This window comes from Bufo bufo, chromosome 1 (assembly GCF_905171765.1).
Source record: "Bufo bufo chromosome 1, aBufBuf1.1, whole genome shotgun sequence".
Classification (NCBI taxonomy): domain Eukaryota; kingdom Metazoa; phylum Chordata; class Amphibia; order Anura; family Bufonidae; genus Bufo; species Bufo bufo.
In genome coordinates this window covers 27,814,679-27,835,563 of record NC_053389.1, presented here as the reverse complement: position 1 = coordinate 27,835,563, position 20,885 = coordinate 27,814,679, and the positions used below count along the sequence as shown (strand labels likewise).

The following is a 20,885-nucleotide window of genomic DNA, read 5'->3' as shown; positions in this document are numbered from 1 at the left end:
CAATCATAGATAGGTGTGGGTCTCACCTTTTAGACCCACTCCCATGTCTAGCTTGAAAAAAAAGTTCGGGTTCGGTACCCAAACTTGACCCCGAAGCTGAACCCCAACCCCATTGAAGTCAATGGGGACCCGAACTTTTGGGCACTAATATGGCTCTAAAATAGTCCTGGAAAGGGCTAGAGGGCTGCAAAAGGCATCAAAATGTGCTTAAGAGCATGGCAACTGTTCTGCAAACAAATGTGGATAGGCAAATGACTTAAAATAACATAAAATACAGAAAAATTAAAAAATAACAATCTGGATCTAGGAGTAGGAGGTTGAGGAGGCGGTGGATGGGTGGAAGCGGCGGTGAAGGAGGAATAGGTAGCCAACACTGATTTGTGTTATTTTTTATTTTAATTTTTTTTATATGCACTTGTGTACAAGAATGGATGGTTGAGGCTGGTATAAATGTCTATTCTGCACAAGGTACGGACAAGTCCTGTGGGATCCATGCCTGGTTCATTTTAATAAAGGTAAGCTTGTCCACATTGGCTGCTGCCTGTGATAATGCTCTCTGCCGTGCTAAACACACATTCACACTATACACTGGCTGCAGGGCAGGTCAGCACCTCCAAGGCTGACAAAGCTTTTCCACATTTCGGCCATGCTAACCCTGCCTTCTCAGGTGCTGGCGGTGCCCCAGCTGCGTTGGCGACCTCTTCCTCCGCCTCTGCCTTGTGCTTCCACTGTGCCCCCGCTGTCAGGTGGGAATGCCATCAGCAGCGTGCGCTTGTAGTCGCGCATCTTCCGATCAGTAACAGATGTTTTCACTAAATTTAGTTCCCTGTCAGCAATGCAGAGCAGGGGTTCAATCACGGCAAAAGGGGTTTCATGTCAACCAGCAATAGAACAGAGGATTTTGAGAGATTTAGGCCCCTGTCACCCAGGAACAGCAGGGGTTTGTATACGCCAAAAATGGTAAAATGTCACCTGACAATTGAAAATAAGATTTTTTTTTAATTTAGGGCACTAAAATTGGCACTTTTTTGCATTAAAATCGCTCTAAAATAGTCCTTGAAAAGGCTAGAGGGATGTAAAAGGCAGTAGAATGTGCTTAAGAGGATGGCAACTGCTCTGCAAACAAATGTGGATAGGGAAATAACTTAAAATGAAATAAAATAACTAAAAATTACAAATTATTAACCTGCAACTCAGAGAAGGAGGTGGATATGGAGTCGGAGGTTGAGGAGGCTGTGAATGTGGTGTTGTAGGTGGAGGCAGCAATGGAGGAGGAAGTCAACAATGGTTTTTTTTATTGGGGTAGGTAGCCCCCAAAATATTGGGACAAATAAAAAATAAGAAAACAAAGAATCATTGCACTTGACTTGAGTACAAGAATGTATGTTTGATGGTGGTATAAATGTCTATTCTGCACAAGGTACAGACAAGTCTTGCGGGATCCAAGCCTGGTTCATTTTAATGAACGTGAGCTTGTCCACGTTGGCGGTAGACAGGCGGCTGCGTCTGTCTGTAATGACGCCTCCTGCCGTGCTAAATACACGTTCAGAGAGTACACTGGCTGCAGGGCAGGCCAGCACCTCCAAGGCATACAGGGCAAGCTCTGGCCATGTGGACATTTTGGAGACCCAGAAGTTGAATGGGGCAGAACCATCAGTCAGTACGTGTAGTCGTGTGCACAGGTACTGTTCCACCATGTTGTTCAAATGCTGCCTCCTGCTAACACGCTCCATATCAGCAGTTGGGGCCGGTTGTTGAGGCAAGGTGACAAAGCTTTTCTACAAGTCGGCCATGCTAACCCTGCCTTCTGAGGTGCTGGCGCTGACACAGCGCAGGCACTGCAGCATGTAGTCGCTCATGTGTGCCAGGCTGCCCAGAGGTAAGGACAAGCTGTCCTCTGTGGGAGGCGTATCGTCTGCGTCCTCCGTATCCCCCCAGCCACGCACCAGTGATGGGCCCGAGCTGCGTTGGGTGCCACCTCTCTGTGAACATGCTTCATCCCCATCCACCTCCTCCTCCTCATCCTCCTCCTCCTCCTCCTCGTCCTCCAATAGTGGGCCCTGGCTGGCCAAATTTGTACCTGGCCTCTGCTGTTGCAAAAATCCTCTTTCTGAGCCACTTCTAAAAGACTGGCCTGAAAGTGTTAGAGATGACCCTTCTTCCTCCTCCTCGTCCTGGGCCACATCCTCTTCCATCATCGCCCTAAGTGTTTTCTTAAGGAGACATAGAAGTGGTATTGTAATGCTGATAACGGCATCATCGCCACTGGCCATGTTGGTGGAGTACTCGAAACAGCACAACAGGGCACACAGGTCTCGCATAGAGGCCCAGTCATTGGTGGTGAAGTGGGTCTGTTCCGCAGTGCGACTGACCCGTGCGTGCTGCAGCTGAAACTCCACTATGGCCTGCTGCTGCTCGCACAGTCTCTCCAGCATGTGCAAGGTGGAGTTCCACCTGGTGGGCACGTCGCATATGAGGCGGTGAGAGGGAAGGCCGAAGTTACGCTGTAGAGCAGACATCCGAGCGGCGGAAGGATGAGAATGCCGGAAGCACGAAAAGACGGCCCGCACTTTATGCAGCAGCTCTGACATGTCGGGGTAGTTGTGAATTAATTTCTGCACCACCAAATTCAGCACATGCGCCAGGCAAGGGATGTGCGTCAAAACGGCTAGTCCCAGAGCTGCAACGAGATTTCGCCCATTATCGCACACCACCAGGCCGGGCTTGAGGCTCACTGGCAGCAACCACTCGTCGGTCTGTTGTTCTATACACAACTCCTGCGCGGTGTGGGGCCTGTCCCCCAAACACACCAGTTTCAGAATGGCCTGCTGACGTTTACCCCTGGCTGTGCTGAAGTTGGTGGTGAAGGTCTGTCGCTGATCAGATGAGGAGGTGGTAGAAGAGGAGGAGGAAGCTGAGTAGGAAGAGGAGGCAACAGGAGGCAAAGAATGATGCCCTGCGATCCTTGGCGGCGGAAGGACGTGCGCCAAACAGCTCTCCGCCTGGGGCTCAGCTGCCACTACATTTACCCAGTGTGCAGTTAGGGAGATATAGCGTCCCTGGCCGTGCTTACTGGTCCACGTATCTGTGGTTAGGTGGACCTTGCCACAGATGGCGTTGCGCAGTGCACACTTGATTTTATCCGATACTTGGTTGTGCAGGAGGGCACGGCTCTCCTGGAGAAGTAGTGGCGGCTGGGAACGACGTACTGTGGGACATTCTGATTCTAATCTATGATTAGAATATTATATATGATACTTTATGTACTGCAGCCATTATATATTACTATTTACTACTCTTTTCCACAACAGTATTATCCAGCAGTTCTGAGACCAATGGCCTGGTGTGTCCATCATGCCGGTCTGATTTTTTCTCCACGTGTGACTCTTCAGTAACCGTAACTTGTACTGGTAATAATAATAAATGTCTTTTCATGACAGAAAATATAACAGGTAAGTCTTCTTGAATCTAAGATTTTAGGATTAATCATTGTTATGTCTATTATTTTCTTGTTTGTATAGATCCAAAATTTTAATTAATTTCATTATTTGTCCATCTAGTTTTTTTCAGATACAGAGATCCAAATCCTCTGTATAGACATACTGTTTGCCTGCAGCCACCACTAGGGGGAGCTCACTGAATTTTTTTTTATTTTTATAAAGGGGTTTCTGGGAGTTAACTATTGACATCCTATCCGCAAAATAGGTCATCAACATCAGATTGGTGAGGTTTACTGGCACCTCCACTTATCAGCTTTGGGCATGGGCGGACTGGGAACTTAAAGTAGCCCCAGAAAAAAAAAAACGTAAGAGTGGCCCCATGTTGTAGGTGGGCAACACAAGTAGGCAAGGTCAGCAATATCATAGTACAAAATACCATCCCATTATATACCACAGTGCAACACAATTTATTGCGCAGAAATCTGAACCACTGTGATAACCATCAGTAGATGACATTTTCTATCCTACTCCTGAAGTTTTCTCAGATTAAGATATGGAGCAGGGTGCTTAGGAGGGGAGATGGGGGGTTACAGCAGTTGAATTCAGGAGGGCATGTGTGGTCGCTGCCCGGGTACATGAGTACCTCATTCTCACCGCATTAATTAACGCTGACAGCTCATTGTGAGGAGTGAGGAGGGCTTGGGCAGCCTCCTGGGCATCAGCCCACTGGGAAATTTCCCTGTAAGGTCTATAGCCAATCCGCCCCTGGCTGTGGGAAGGGGCCACAGTGCTCAACCTCTTCCTTGGCCTGAGATGTCATGTCCATCAGTCACATCACCTGTTGGTGAAGTCAATAGGGTTGAGATGCGATACGAAGCTCAGCCACTATACAAAGCATGACACTGGGCTTGGTTTACTCAGATGCCAGAGACCTTGTGAGAGCACTGGAATCCCTTCAAAGAGGGCATTGGCAGGAGGAAGGAAGGTGGACCCCCCATTAATCAGATATTGATGACCTATCGTGAGGATAGGTTCACAGATGTTCAAATACCGGGAAACCTATTTAAATTAAATGTGTGACCATAAAATTACTTATTGTTTAAACCATGTATTATGTTAAATAATTTTTTTAGAATTTTGGATTTTTTTTTCCATGTTGCTATTCATAGATTTACTCTTCAGTAGCCATCTCATAGCATGACAGTACGGATTACAATGACAGATATCACCTTTGTATAGATAACACCACAATAGGTTATAGACACCGTCTATCTACTCCACCTACCTGCACAATTACCTCTGCACAGGTCACAGAGCAAGCCTACACAAATCTCCCATAGTAGTTTATGAGGTCAGCTCCAGACTTTGGCCCATGTGGCTGCTGTCAAAGAAGAGGAAGTATTGATATATTTTAAGCCTAATGGCAAGTGTGAAAATTGTATGAGTTATAGGATTTTTTAAATATAGACAGTGACATGAAAAATTAAAAAATATCAACAAAAATTCTAAACAAAAACTATAATGATAATATTTCAGCAGGAGAAGGCTCAGAGTTATCAGTCACTAAGGGATGTGCAACAGAAAGCTACTGTGTCCTTGGGGACTACTCCTATACTATTGAAGGTGTAACAACCAACATTACCATAGTCTGCTCCAGTGACCAGACTACAGCCGCTACTCCAACCAGTATCCAGACTACAGCCGCTACTCCAACCCGTGTCCAGACTACAGCTGTTAATCCAATCTGCTTCAATTGAGGCATAAGTGTCCAGAAAATTGTCCTGACTCCGGCCGTTGTGTGTCTTCTACTGCTGAAATGGCTTTTCTTGAAGATTTACAGGTCCATGTGGCCGATGCTGACGTTCCTGTCATTGTCAATGTCGAAGCCATGAAGATGCAATACATACAAGTTGTAAGTTGGCTATTGGTTTACAAAAGGGTTTGATGCTTTGATTCTCTTGGAATCATTCTAGCTGTAGCCGGTGAATAATCCCATCAATAAATCAGAATTTTGCTACTACAGATGAGTCTACGTTTTTGTTAAAGACTCCAATTTCTCACAAAATAAATTCAACACAAAATCACAACATGCTAGCAAAACGCTATAAAGGGAAACTTACTTACCTGCCTCTGAACGCTGACTCCCTGCTCCCTCTCCTCCCGGCCTACAATGCGGAGCATCACTGTCCGGAAGGAGGAGGAGCAGGAAGTCGGCACCAGAAAGCAGGTAAGTAGACTTCCCTTTACAGGTCTGGCCAAGAGAGGGTGGGGGAGTGGTTGGGGGGTGTTGCTAAAAACAAAAAACATTCTTGCATAACCCCTTTAAGGGCTGCAGTTCCTCACAACTATTGGGTGGTCAGACATAGACACATGTAAGATAAACATTGGGATATGATGAGCCAAGAGAAAAGGTAAGGCAGAACATACGGTATCTATATAAGATTTCACAAATGTTCCTTCATGTACAGTAGAAAATTGATATAATTATTTTTTATTTTTTAATGGAACATATGATCTGTGTCTACTAAGTGCTCTCCTATAGACGTTGCACACCCTATAGCAGGCATGCTCAACCTGCGGCCCTCCAGCTGCTGCAAAACTACAACTCCCAGCATGCCCGAACAGCCTACAGCTATCAGCCTACAGCAGGGCATTGTGGCAGTTGTAGTTTTACAACAGCTGGAGGACCGCAGGTTGAGCATGCCTGCCCTATAGCTACAGATAAGTAGTGATGGAAAAAAATTGGCCGGGACGATTCGCGAATCGCAAGTTCGCGGTGGGCCCTATTGACTTTAATAGCAGGAGAACCTGGAAAACCTTTAGGTCATATTTGCAGCCACCAAATACAAACTATGAGTGCAGAAATAGTCCCACAACATGGACAGTGACATACCAGAGGGGGATCAATGACAACAATTCCCACCAAAAATATATTTTAATCAGGGGCCATTTTTATGCATCTTAAAGGGAAACTCTAAAAAATGTGCCCTGCTGGAGCCTAGAAATATTGTATTTCCTTTCGGTTGGATGTATACAAATGTGCAGCTATCTCCGTAAAAAAAAAAAATTTCAATGCGAAAATCGCGTAGTTACATTTCGTATAATGCGCATGCGCAAAAAGGGCGTGGCCTAGTCTAGCAACTGTTTTGAACTACCCGAAGTTTGATGGGATTGGAAAAGATGATTGGAAGCAAATTTCGCGACAGTGAGGAAGAACCCCTGATCACTGTAAGTAATTTCACATTACACCAATGTATTTGATTACATTTCACATGCATGTCAGACCAATCGCTTTATATGCAGATAGAGTGTTATAAAATATTTCGATCGCGAAAATCGCCACTTATGATGCAAATATCTTTTTTGATATACGTACCTACAACTTCACTTTTTATCATTGAAGAAATAAACAACAGCACTCAATAAAGAACTATGTTCTGGTTATTTATTGGCAACTTCACCAAATTGTGACGTTTCGGTCGTAGGACCTTTATCAAACACTGTGTGACAAATAAGAAAATATTCCATAAGTACAAAAATAAAATAAAGTAAAAGTGGCAACATCAATGATTTATATATGCATTACCCATAACACCATCAGATAATACTAAAGCCTTACATACATAGTTTTAATCAAATATAGTTACAGCAAATTTCAGAAAAAATTGTGGTACAAAAAGTTCATGTACAAAGCTCCTGCTCTATATATACTTAGTTGACTTGTTATCAAAAAGAAAGAAAAAAATGAAGAAAAAATTACAGCAGTCAGGTAAAACTCCATATCTGTTGGATAGACATTCAGGATAACTATTTTGAATTCATGGAATAGATATTAGATGCTAACGTATATAGGAGTATATGAGAGTATATAATCTACAATCTGCGATCCCTTGATACACGCAACAGTTATTACAGCCTGGGGCGACATCAATCCCAGAGCAACATAGAAAAGTAGGACATTCAGATGCATGTATGGCTATAGGGTAGAACCGGGTGCCCCCATAAGGAAAAAAACACTTACCAAGTTGCCGTTGAGAAAATGTGTGAAGAGTAGATTGAGCTGATGGTGTATCCACACCCATATAGACGCTGAGGATAAGAGGTGCATGTGGCTAGATATATCAGGCCCGGAAGGAAATGACCGAAACCGGAAGTGCCTATGCGTCCCACTCTGGAACGCATCCACCTCTCATTTACCTACAAGTAACTATTAATATTCCGTACATTCAGGGGGTTGTATGTAAGTCTCTATGTGTGCCGGAGTGACAAGGGTATAGGGGACATATCTATGTATAATTACAACTAAATCGCCATGAGGAACGCAACCGGAAATGCGTTCCAGCCGCGACCGGAAGTAGCCGATGCGTTCCAACTTGGAACGCATCGGATCCTATCCTCCTATTCTGATTGAGCACTGTGGATTATATGTAATGTATTAGCTGGCAATATCAATCTAGGGACAATATTGATTAGATTACTATAAAGGAGGTATAGATCTAAAAGTAAAAATCAGCCAATAATCAACAATAAAGAAAAATAAAGAGAAAGGAAGAAGAAAAAGTAAAGGAAAAAATATATATATATCCTCTATAGTGAAACCCATTAGGTCTGTAGACAATAAGAATGAAAAGAAGAAAAGAGACCAACACCCAAAAGGATACAGAAACAGGACGGCAAGCATGGTGGGGGTCCGGTTCTTAGTGCATCTGAAAAAAACAAATAAATATTAGTAGTTAGTGATGATTTATATTATTTGACATATATACCAATCACATCACGGTAATTCAAATGAAAGAGGACAATTCGTAGTCCCTATTGAGCCCCTTAGGTTCTAGGCTTTGTAGTCTATGTATCCAGTAAGCCTCTCGCTTTTTGAGTATTTGTTGTCTATTGCCACCTCTTCTTGGTAATTCTATTTTTTCTATTATTTGAAATTTCAGTTGGGATACACTATGCTTCATTTTATGAAAATGGTGAGGAACCGGAAGTAACAGGTTCTCACATCGGATGGTAGACTTATGTTGACAGATGCGATCCCTAACATTTTGGGTGGTCTCCCCCACATATATTAGGCCACATGGACATTTCAAGAGATATACTACATAATTAGATTGGCATGTATGGAACCCTTTGATTTGTATGGACTCCCCGGTCTGTGGGTGATAGATTTTGTCCCCTTTCATTACATTTGAGCACTGCGCACAATGTAGACAAGGAAACGTACCCTGTCTCGCTTTTCCTAATAAGCGCTGATGTAAAGTGGTACTACTCGGACCAATATCCGCTCTGACAAGCCAATCCCTCAAATTTTTTGGTCTCCTACTACATGGTAGACACCGTGTCTGAAATTCCTCTATGTTGGGAAAGGAACGTGTAAGTATGTTCCAGTGCTTATTGAGGATATTTACAATTTTATAGGAATATGGGTGATAAGTGTGTACAAAGGGGATTCTCTTATGGGTCCCATTTTTTTGCCGCGACCTAGATTCTGACTTAGGTGAAATTATTGCCATGGGATATCCTCTCTGTTGGAATTTATGGGTCATTTCTATAACTCTTTTCTGTTTGTCCTCCTCTGATGTCACTATTCTCTTAATGCGTTCAAATTGTGATCTAGGTAGTGATTTTTTAGTAGAGGGTGCATGACAACTGTTGTAATGAAGTAAATTATTTCGATCCGTTGGTTTACGATACAGATCTGTATGTAAACAACCATCCTCTTGTTTGAGGACTAGAGTGTCAAGGAAACTAATACTATGCTGGTCATAGTGTATTGTGAACTGCAATTCTGGATAGATGGAGTTTAGATAGGAATGGAAGCTGAGGAGTGAATCCTCCGAGCATTCCCATAGTCAAAAAATATCGTCTATGTATCTTTTCCATGTTTTAGCATGTTGTAGGAATAGATACTGCGGATATACATGTTCAATTTCGAACCTTGTCATGTACCCATTAGCATAGGGTGGCGCTGCATGTGACCCCATTGCGGTCCCTTGTTTTTGTACATAAAAGGAGTCCTCGAACATAAAAAATTTTTTTTCAGAACTATAGCAAGTAGATCTAAATAGAATTCCACAAGTTGAGGTGTTGTGTTAGCTTCCTCTAAAAGGAGTTTAGTGGCCCTAATGCCTTTTGTATGATGGATGGACGTATAGAGGCTATTTACATCCCATGTGACAAGATAGCATTGATTGGAAAGGGGACCTACATGTCGAATGACGTTCAAAAAGGCAGTTGTGTCTAATAGAAATGACTGAGTGGTTTTGATTAATGGAGTAAGGACTTTTTCTAAGAAGATGGAGAGAGGGGCCAGAATTGAATCCGTTGAGGCAACGATGGGACGGCCTGGGGGTTTATTGAGAGTTTTGTGAATCTTGGGAAGTATATAGAATACAGGAGTGATGGGATATTGATTGGTCAAAAAATTTCTGATTTCTTCATCAATAGTACCCTGTGTTAGATGGTAAGTGAGTGTAGTTTGAATTAGGGACGCTATCTTGAATGTGGGATTAGAAGACACTTGCTCATAAATATTCCTATCACCGAGCTGACGTAGAATTTCTTCTCTATAATCTGTGCGGTTCATCACCACAATGGCACCGCCTTTGTCTGCGGGTTTAATTACTAAGTTGCGGTTTTTAGTAAGTGTTGACAAGGTCTGGCGTTCTATATTTGACAGATTCGGAGAAATGTAATATTCTCCTCCTTTTAACCTTTTAGTAAGATTAGAGGTATCTTTATTCACCAAGTTCACAAACGTCTCTATTGCAGAGTTAGTTCTTGGAGGGGTGAAATGTGATTTCACTCGTAAACCCAAAGATTTAAGGGTGATAGTGGCATCCTTCTTGGGTTCCTGTATTACAGTGGTAACCTTATCACTGAAATGTGCCTTCAATCTCAAATTGCGATAGAACCTTTGTAAGTCCATCTCTAGTTGAAAGGTGTTAAAATTATAAGTCGGGCAAAATGAGAGTCCTTTTTGAAGTAACATAAACTCCGCAGGACTAAGGAGAGATGATGAAATGTTAATCACAATGGGTTCTTCCTTACCTGTGAGCGCGTCGTGACTGTCGCTCGTCCTCTTTGATTGTCCACCCCTCCGTATCGGTTTCTGCCTTGTGTGCGTCGGCCTAAAAAACCGGTTGATCGAGAAGATTCCATATTGGTGTCTGTACTGGAACCTGAGGAAACTTGTGAAGATGATCTCCTGCGGTTTTGTGAGAAGTAGGATTCCTGCCATCTGTATACGCGATTGTTTCTGTAATCTTCCGAATCTCTCAAGAATTTTTTTCTCTTTGCTGCCTCTGATTCTTTTCTGTGATTTGCCAGAGTGGATGTTAGTCGATCTTGTAGTTGAGTAAGGGCTTCTGGTGCTAATGTCGTCCTGAGCTGCTGTTCTGCTGCAGTAATGGATTCCTTAATCGAGATTATGGATTTTTGCAAATGTGATATGGTCAATGTCATCAAATCAAAAGAACATTTATTTAATATTTGTTCAAATTGGTCGCAGAAGGTTTTATCTTCCTTGAAGATTGTAGGTCGGGTAGACATGCGGAGACCCCTCGGGATCCTCTGAGCTCGTACATACTCTGCTAAAGTGACGCAGTGTAATTCATGGTTTAGTAATTTTCTCGATTCGCGTTCATAATCCCGTGCTCTCAGCTCGGATGCCGGAGTCTGTAGAAAATCTGTAGGTAAGGTAACTTGAGACAGAATGGAAGCAGTCTCTTCTTGATTGTAAGAAAAGGTCAGGCTTGACATCGCCAGACAGGTGCCTTCCGTCTAGGAAAATGCTACTTTAAATAGACAAGACGTGGCACTCTTATCTATTGTGGACTGTGGTGCTTGTTGTGCTGGCTTCCCAGCCAGAATCATACATTGAAGAAATAAACAACAGCACTCAATAAAGAACTATGTTCTGGTTATTTATTGGCAACTTCACCAAATTGTGACGTTTCGGTCGTAGGACCTTTATCAAACACTGTGTGACAAATAAGAAAATATTCCATAAGTACAAAAATAAAATAAAGTAAAAGTGGCAACATCAATGATTTATATATGCATTACCCATAACACCATCAGATAATACTAAAGCCTTACATACATAGTTTTAATCAAATATAGTTACAGCAAATTTCAGAAAAAATTGTGGTACAAAAAGTTCATGTACAAAGCTCCTGCTCTATATATACTTAGTTGACTTGTTATCAAAAAGAAAGAAAAAAATGAAGAAAAAATTACAGCAGTCAGGTAAAACTCCATATCTGTTGGATAGACATTCAGGATAACTATTTTGAATTCATGGAATAGATATTAGATGCTAACGTATATAGGAGTATATGAGAGTATATAATCTACAATCTGCGATCCCTTGATACACGCAACAGTTATTACAGCCTGGGGCGACATCAATCCCAGAGCAACATAGAAAAGTAGGACATTCAGATGCATGTATGGCTATAGGGTAGAACCGGGTGCCCCCATAAGGAAAAAAACACTTACCAAGTTGCCGTTGAGAAAATGTGTGAAGAGTAGATTGAGCTGATGGTGTATCCACACCCATATAGACGCTGAGGATAAGAGGTGCATGTGGCTAGATATATCAGGCCCGGAAGGAAATGACCGAAACCGGAAGTGCCTATGCGTCCCACTCTGGAACGCATCCACCTCTCATTTACCTACAAGTAACTATTAATATTCCGTACATTCAGGGGGTTGTATGTAAGTCTCTATGTGTGCCGGAGTGACAAGGGTATAGGGGACATATCTATGTATAATTACAACTAAATCGCCATGAGGAACGCAACCGGAAATGCGTTCCAGCCGCGACCGGAAGTAGCCGATGCGTTCCAACTTGGAACGCATCGGATCCTATCCTCCTATTCTGATTGAGCACTGTGGATTATATGTAATGTATTAGCTGGCAATATCAATCTAGGGACAATATTGATTAGATTACTATAAAGGAGGTATAGATCTAAAAGTAAAAATCAGCCAATAATCAACAATAAAGAAAAATAAAGAGAAAGGAAGAAGAAAAAGTAAAGGAAAAAATATATATATATCCTCTATAGTGAAACCCATTAGGTCTGTAGACAATAAGAATGAAAAGAAGAAAAGAGACCAACACCCAAAAGGATACAGAAACAGGACGGCAAGCATGGTGGGGGTCCGGTTCTTAGTGCATCTGAAAAAAACAAATAAATATTAGTAGTTAGTGATGATTTATATTATTTGACATATATACCAATCACATCACGGTAATTCAAATGAAAGAGGACAATTCGTAGTCCCTATTGAGCCCCTTAGGTTCTAGGCTTTGTAGTCTATGTATCCAGTAAGCCTCTCGCTTTTTGAGTATTTGTTGTCTATTGCCACCTCTTCTTGGTAATTCTATTTTTTCTATTATTTGAAATTTCAGTTGGGATACACTATGCTTCATTTTATGAAAATGGTGAGGAACCGGAAGTAACAGGTTCTCACATCGGATGGTAGACTTATGTTGACAGATGCGATCCCTAACATTTTGGGTGGTCTCCCCCACATATATTAGGCCACATGGACATTTCAAGAGATATACTACATAATTAGATTGGCATGTATGGAACCCTTTGATTTGTATGGACTCCCCGGTCTGTGGGTGATAGATTTTGTCCCCTTTCATTACATTTGAGCACTGCGCACAATGTAGACAAGGAAACGTACCCTGTCTCGCTTTTCCTAATAAGCGCTGATGTAAAGTGGTACTACTCGGACCAATATCCGCTCTGACAAGCCAATCCCTCAAATTTTTTGGTCTCCTACTACATGGTAGACACCGTGTCTGAAATTCCTCTATGTTGGGAAAGGAACGTGTAAGTATGTTCCAGTGCTTATTGAGGATATTTACAATTTTATAGGAATATGGGTGATAAGTGTGTACAAAGGGGATTCTCTTATGGGTCCCATTTTTTTGCCGCGACCTAGATTCTGACTTAGGTGAAATTATTGCCATGGGATATCCTCTCTGTTGGAATTTATGGGTCATTTCTATAACTCTTTTCTGTTTGTCCTCCTCTGATGTCACTATTCTCTTAATGCGTTCAAATTGTGATCTAGGTAGTGATTTTTTAGTAGAGGGTGCATGACAACTGTTGTAATGAAGTAAATTATTTCGATCCGTTGGTTTACGATACAGATCTGTATGTAAACAACCATCCTCTTGTTTGAGGACTAGAGTGTCAAGGAAACTAATACTATGCTGGTCATAGTGTATTGTGAACTGCAATTCTGGATAGATGGAGTTTAGATAGGAATGGAAGCTGAGGAGTGAATCCTCCGAGCATTCCCATAGTCAAAAAATATCGTCTATGTATCTTTTCCATGTTTTAGCATGTTGTAGGAATAGATACTGCGGATATACATGTTCAATTTCGAACCTTGTCATGTACCCATTAGCATAGGGTGGCGCTGCATGTGACCCCATTGCGGTCCCTTGTTTTTGTACATAAAAGGAGTCCTCGAACATAAAAAAATTTTTTTTCAGAACTATAGCAAGTAGATCTAAATAGAATTCCACAAGTTGAGGTGTTGTGTTAGCTTCCTCTAAAAGGAGTTTAGTGGCCCTAATGCCTTTTGTATGATGGATGGACGTATAGAGGCTATTTACATCCCATGTGACAAGATAGCATTGATTGGAAAGGGGACCTACATGTCGAATGACGTTCAAAAAGGCAGTTGTGTCTAATAGAAATGACTGAGTGGTTTTGATTAATGGAGTAAGGACTTTTTCTAAGAAGATGGAGAGAGGGGCCAGAATTGAATCCGTTGAGGCAACGATGGGACGGCCTGGGGGTTTATTGAGAGTTTTGTGAATCTTGGGAAGTATATAGAATACAGGAGTGATGGGATATTGATTGGTCAAAAAATTTCTGATTTCTTCATCAATAGTACCCTGTGTTAGATGGTAAGTGAGTGTAGTTTGAATTAGGGACGCTATCTTGAATGTGGGATTAGAAGACACTTGCTCATAAATATTCCTATCACCGAGCTGACGTAGAATTTCTTCTCTATAATCTGTGCGGTTCATCACCACAATGGCACCGCCTTTGTCTGCGGGTTTAATTACTAAGTTGCGGTTTTTAGTAAGTGTTGACAAGGTCTGGCGTTCTATATTTGACAGATTCGGAGAAATGTAATATTCTCCTCCTTTTAACCTTTTAGTAAGATTAGAGGTATCTTTATTCACCAAGTTCACAAACGTCTCTATTGCAGAGTTAGTTCTTGGAGGGGTGAAATGTGATTTCACTCGTAAACCCAAAGATTTAAGGGTGATAGTGGCATCCTTCTTGGGTTCCTGTATTACAGTGGTAACCTTATCACTGAAATGTGCCTTCAATCTCAAATTGCGATAGAACCTTTGTAAGTCCATCTCTAGTTGAAAGGTGTTAAAATTATAAGTCGGGCAAAATGAGAGTCCTTTTTGAAGTAACATAAACTCCGCAGGACTAAGGAGAGATGATGAAATGTTAATCACAATGGGTTCTTCCTTACCTGTGAGCGCGTCGTGACTGTCGCTCGTCCTCTTTGATTGTCCACCCCTCCGTATCGGTTTCTGCCTTGTGTGCGTCGGCCTAAAAAACCGGTTGATCGAGAAGATTCCATATTGGTGTCTGTACTGGAACCTGAGGAAACTTGTGAAGATGATCTCCTGCGGTTTTGTGAGAAGTAGGATTCCTGCCATCTGTATACGCGATTGTTTCTGTAATCTTCCGAATCTCTCAAGAATTTTTTTCTCTTTGCTGCCTCTGATTCTTTTCTGTGATTTGCCAGAGTGGATGTTAGTCGATCTTGTAGTTGAGTAAGGGCTTCTGGTGCTAATGTCGTCCTGAGCTGCTGTTCTGCTGCAGTAATGGATTCCTTAATCGAGATTATGGATTTTTGCAAATGTGATATGGTCAATGTCATCAAATCAAAAGAACATTTATTTAATATTTGTTCAAATTGGTCGCAGAAGGTTTTATCTTCCTTGAAGATTGTAGGTCGGGTAGACATGCGGAGACCCCTCGGGATCCTCTGAGCTCGTACATACTCTGCTAAAGTGACGCAGTGTAATTCATGGTTTAGTAATTTTCTCGATTCGCGTTCATAATCCCGTGCTCTCAGCTCGGATGCCGGAGTCTGTAGAAAATCTGTAGGTAAGGTAACTTGAGACAGAATGGAAGCAGTCTCTTCTTGATTGTAAGAAAAGGTCAGGCTTGACATCGCCAGACAGGTGCCTTCCGTCTAGGAAAATGCTACTTTAAATAGACAAGACGTGGCACTCTTATCTATTGTGGACTGTGGTGCTTGTTGTGCTGGCTTCCCAGCCAGAATCATACATTGAAGAAATAAACAACAGCACTCAATAAAGAACTATGTTCTGGTTATTTATTGGCAACTTCACCAAATTGTGACGTTTCGGTCGTAGGACCTTTATCAAACACTGTGTGACAAATAAGAAAATATTCCATAAGTACAAAAATAAAATAAAGTAAAAGTGGCAACATCAATGATTTATATATGCATTACCCATAACACCATCAGATAATACTAAAGCCTTACATACATAGTTTTAATCAAATATAGTTACAGCAAATTTCAGAAAAAATTGTGGTACAAAAAGTTCATGTACAAAGCTCCTGCTCTATATATACTTAGTTGACTTGTTATCAAAAAGAAAGAAAAAAATGAAGAAAAAATTACAGCAGTCAGGTAAAACTCCATATCTGTTGGATAGACATTCAGGATAACTATTTTGAATTCATGGAATAGATATTAGATGCTAACGTATATAGGAGTATATGAGAGTATATAATCTACAATCTGCGATCCCTTGATACACGCAACAGTTATTACAGCCTGGGGCGACATCAATCCCAGAGCAACATAGAAAAGTAGGACATTCAGATGCATGTATGGCTATAGGGTAGAACCGGGTGCCCCCATAAGGAAAAAAACACTTACCAAGTTGCCGTTGAGAAAATGTGTGAAGAGTAGATTGAGCTGATGGTGTATCCACACCCATATAGACGCTGAGGATAAGAGGTGCATGTGGCTAGATATATCAGGCCCGGAAGGAAATGACCGAAACCGGAAGTGCCTATGCGTCCCACTCTGGAACGCATCCACCTCTCATTTACCTACAAGTAACTATTAATATTCCGTACATTCAGGGGGTTGTATGTAAGTCTCTATGTGTGCCGGAGTGACAAGGGTATAGGGGACATATCTATGTATAATTACAACTAAATCGCCATGAGGAACGCAACCGGAAATGCGTTCCAGCCGCGACCGGAAGTAGCCGATGCGTTCCAACTTGGAACGCATCGGATCCTATCCTCCTATTCTGATTGAGCACTGTGGATTATATGTAATGTATTAGCTGGCAATATCAATCTAGGGACAATATTGATTAGATTACTATAAAGGAGGTATAGATCTAAAAGTAAAAATCAGCCAATAATCAACAATAAAGAAAAATAAAGAGAAAGGAAGAAGAAAAAGTAAAGGAAAAAATATATATATATCCTCTATAGTGAAACCCATTAGGTCTGTAGACAATAAGAATGAAAAGAAGAAAAGAGACCAACACCCAAAAGGATACAGAAACAGGACGGCAAGCATGGTGGGGGTCCGGTTCTTAGTGCATCTGAAAAAAACAAATAAATATTAGTAGTTAGTGATGATTTATATTATTTGACATATATACCAATCACATCACGGTAATTCAAATGAAAGAGGACAATTCGTAGTCCCTATTGAGCCCCTTAGGTTCTAGGCTTTGTAGTCTATGTATCCAGTAAGCCTCTCGCTTTTTGAGTATTTGTTGTCTATTGCCACCTCTTCTTGGTAATTCTATTTTTTCTATTATTTGAAATTTCAGTTGGGATACACTATGCTTCATTTTATGAAAATGGTGAGGAACCGGAAGTAACAGGTTCTCACATCGGATGGTAGACTTATGTTGACAGATGCGATCCCTAACATTTTGGGTGGTCTCCCCCACATATATTAGGCCACATGGACATTTCAAGAGATATACTACATAATTAGATTGGCATGTATGGAACCCTTTGATTTGTATGGACTCCCCGGTCTGTGGGTGATAGATTTTGTCCCCTTTCATTACATTTGAGCACTGCGCACAATGTAGACAAGGAAACGTACCCTGTCTCGCTTTTCCTAATAAGCGCTGATGTAAAGTGGTACTACTCGGACCAATATCCGCTCTGACAAGCCAATCCCTCAAATTTTTTGGTCTCCTACTACATGGTAGACACCGTGTCTGAAATTCCTCTATGTTGGGAAAGGAACGTGTAAGTATGTTCCAGTGCTTATTGAGGATATTTACAATTTTATAGGAATATGGGTGATAAGTGTGTACAAAGGGGATTCTCTTATGGGTCCCATTTTTTTGCCGCGACCTAGATTCTGACTTAGGTGAAATTATTGCCATGGGATATCCTCTCTGTTGGAATTTATGGGTCATTTCTATAACTCTTTTCTGTTTGTCCTCCTCTGATGTCACTATTCTCTTAATGCGTTCAAATTGTGATCTAGGTAGTGATTTTTTAGTAGAGGGTGCATGACAACTGTTGTAATGAAGTAAATTATTTCGATCCGTTGGTTTACGATACAGATCTGTATGTAAACAACCATCCTCTTGTTTGAGGACTAGAGTGTCAAGGAAACTAATACTATGCTGGTCATAGTGTATTGTGAACTGCAATTCTGGATAGATGGAGTTTAGATAGGAATGGAAGCTGAGGAGTGAATCCTCCGAGCATTCCCATAGTCAAAAAATATCGTCTATGTATCTTTTCCATGTTTTAGCATGTTGTAGGAATAGATACTGCGGATATACATGTTCAATTTCGAACCTTGTCATGTACCCATTAGCATAGGGTGGCGCTGCATGTGACCCCATTGCGGTCCCTTGTTTTTGTACATAAAAGGAGTCCTCGAACATAAAAATTTTTTTTTTCAGAACTATAGCAAGTAGATCTAAATAGAATTCCACAAGTTGAGGTGTTGTGTTAGCTTCCTCTAAAAGGAGTTTAGTGGCCCTAATGCCTTTTGTATGATGGATGGACGTATAGAGGCTATTTACATCCCATGTGACAAGATAGCATTGATTGGAAAGGGGACCTACATGTCGAATGACGTTCAAAAAGGCAGTTGTGTCTAATAGAAATGACTGAGTGGTTTTGATTAATGGAGTAAGGACTTTTTCTAAGAAGATGGAGAGAGGGGCCAGAATTGAATCCGTTGAGGCAACGATGGGACGGCCTGGGGGTTTATTGAGAGTTTTGTGAATCTTGGGAAGTATATAGAATACAGGAGTGATGGGATATTGATTGGTCAAAAAATTTCTGATTTCTTCATCAATAGTACCCTGTGTTAGATGGTAAGTGAGTGTAGTTTGAATTAGGGACGCTATCTTGAATGTGGGATTAGAAGACACTTGCTCATAAATATTCCTATCACCGAGCTGACGTAGAATTTCTTCTCTATAATCTGTGCGGTTCATCACCACAATGGCACCGCCTTTGTCTGCGGGTTTAATTACTAAGTTGCGGTTTTTAGTAAGTGTTGACAAGGTCTGGCGTTCTATATTTGACAGATTCGGAGAAATGTAATATTCTCCTCCTTTTAACCTTTTAGTAAGATTAGAGGTATCTTTATTCACCAAGTTCACAAACGTCTCTATTGCAGAGTTAGTTCTTGGAGGGGTGAAATGTGATTTCACTCGTAAACCCAAAGATTTAAGGGTGATAGTGGCATCCTTCTTGGGTTCCTGTATTACAGTGGTAACCTTATCACTGAAATGTGCCTTCAATCTCAAATTGCGATAGAACCTTTGTAAGTCCATCTCTAGTTGAAAGGTGTTAAAATTATAAGTCGGGCAAAATGAGAGTCCTTTTTGAAGTAACATAAACTCCGCAGGACTAAGGAGAGATGATGAAATGTTAATCACAATGGGTTCTTCCTTACCTGTGAGCGCGTCGTGACTGTCGCTCGTCCTCTTTGATTGTCCACCCCTCCGTATCGGTTTCTGCCTTGTGTGCGTCGGCCTAAAAAACCGGTTGATCGAGAAGATTCCATATTGGTGTCTGTACTGGAACCTGAGGAAACTTGTGAAGATGATCTCCTGCGGTTTTGTGAGAAGTAGGATTCCTGCCATCTGTATACGCGATTGTTTCTGTAATCTTCCGAATCTCTCAAGAATTTTTTTCTCTTTGCTGCCTCTGATTCTTTTCTGTGATTTGCCAGAGTGGATGTTAGTCGATCTTGTAGTTGAGTAAGGGCTTCTGGTGCTAATGTCGTCCTGAGCTGCTGTTCTGCTGCAGTAATGGATTCCTTAATCGAGATTATGGATTTTTGCAAATGTGATATGGTCAATGTCATCAAATCAAAAGAACATTTATTTAATATTTGTTCAAATTGGTCGCAGAAGGTTTTATCTTCCTTGAAGATTGTAGGTCGGGTAGACATGCGGAGACCCCTCGGGATCCTCTGAGCTCGTACATACTCTGCTAAAGTGACGCAGTGTAATTCATGGTTTAGTAATTTTCTCGATTCGCGTTCATAATCCCGTGCTCTCAGCTCGGATGCCGGAGTCTGTAGAAAATCTGTAGGTAAGGTAACTTGAGACAGAATGGAAGCAGTCTCTTCTTGATTGTAAGAAAAGGTCAGGCTTGACATCGCCAGACAGGTGCCTTCCGTCTAGGAAAATGCTACTTTAAATAGACAAGACGTGGCACTCTTATCTATTGTGGACTGTGGTGCTTGTTGTGCTGGCTTCCCAGCCAGAATCATACATTGAAGAAATAAACAACAGCACTCAATAAAGAACTATGTTCTGGTTATTTATTGGCAACTTCACCAAATTGTGACGTTTCGGTCGTAGGACCTTTATCAAACACTGTGTGACAAATAAGAAAATATTCCATAAGTACAAAAATAAAATAAAGTAAAAGTGGCAACATCAATGATTTATATATGCATTACCCATAACACCATCAGATAATACTAAAGCCTTACATACATAGTTTTAATCAAATATAGTTACAGCAAATTTCAGAAAAAATTGTGGTACAAAAAGTTCATGTACAAAGCTCCTGCTCTATATATACTTAGTTGACTTGTTATCAAAAAGAAAGAAAAAAATGAAGAAAAAATTACAGCAGTCAGGTAAAACTCCATATCTGTTGGATAGACATTCAGGATAACTATTTTGAATTCATGGAATAGATATTAGATGCTAACGTATATAGGAGTATATGAGAGTATATAATCTACAATCTGCGATCCCTTGATACACGCAACAGTTATTACAGCCTGGGGCGACATCAATCCCAGAGCAACATAGAAAAGTAGGACATTCAGATGCATGTATGGCTATAGGGTAGAACCGGGTGCCCC

General features: G+C 41.3%; 4 protein-coding genes across 4 annotated transcripts in view; 1 reads left to right on the top strand and 3 right to left on the bottom strand.

The window, feature by feature from the left end:
- Positions 1-5,280, top strand: part of LOC120992511 (phospholipase A2 inhibitor and Ly6/PLAUR domain-containing protein-like) — a 79,667-nt gene extending 74,387 nt beyond the window's left edge. Inside the window, exons 4-5 of the mRNA XM_040421539.1 lie at positions 3,312-3,452; positions 4,977-5,280. Coding sequence (XP_040277473.1) covers positions 3,312-3,452; positions 4,977-5,197 — 362 coding nt within the window. The 3' untranslated portion in view covers positions 5,198-5,280. The remainder of the gene's footprint in view (positions 1-3,311; positions 3,453-4,976) is intronic.
- A 2,817-nt stretch (positions 5,281-8,097) lies between these two features.
- LOC120992497 lies at positions 8,098-11,302 on the bottom strand. The gene is made up of 2 exons (XM_040421513.1): positions 10,491-11,302; positions 8,098-8,146 (listed from the first exon to the last, which is right to left on the bottom strand). Exons 1-2 carry the CDS (start codon positions 11,199-11,201, stop codon positions 8,138-8,140), a joined length of 720 nt encoding a protein of 239 aa, XP_040277447.1. The 5' UTR covers positions 11,202-11,302; the 3' UTR covers positions 8,098-8,137.
- A 1,276-nt stretch (positions 11,303-12,578) lies between these two features.
- Positions 12,579-15,784, bottom strand: LOC120992489. Its single transcript, XM_040421501.1, has 2 exons — positions 14,973-15,784; positions 12,579-12,627 (listed from the first exon to the last, which is right to left on the bottom strand). Exons 1-2 carry the CDS (start codon positions 15,681-15,683, stop codon positions 12,619-12,621), a joined length of 720 nt encoding a protein of 239 aa, XP_040277435.1. The 5' UTR covers positions 15,684-15,784; the 3' UTR covers positions 12,579-12,618.
- A 1,276-nt stretch (positions 15,785-17,060) lies between these two features.
- LOC120992507 lies at positions 17,061-20,266 on the bottom strand. Its single transcript, XM_040421525.1, has 2 exons — positions 19,455-20,266; positions 17,061-17,109 (listed from the first exon to the last, which is right to left on the bottom strand). Exons 1-2 carry the CDS (start codon positions 20,163-20,165, stop codon positions 17,101-17,103), a joined length of 720 nt encoding a protein of 239 aa, XP_040277459.1. The 5' UTR covers positions 20,166-20,266; the 3' UTR covers positions 17,061-17,100.
- Between the last annotated feature and the right edge of the window lie 619 nt (positions 20,267-20,885).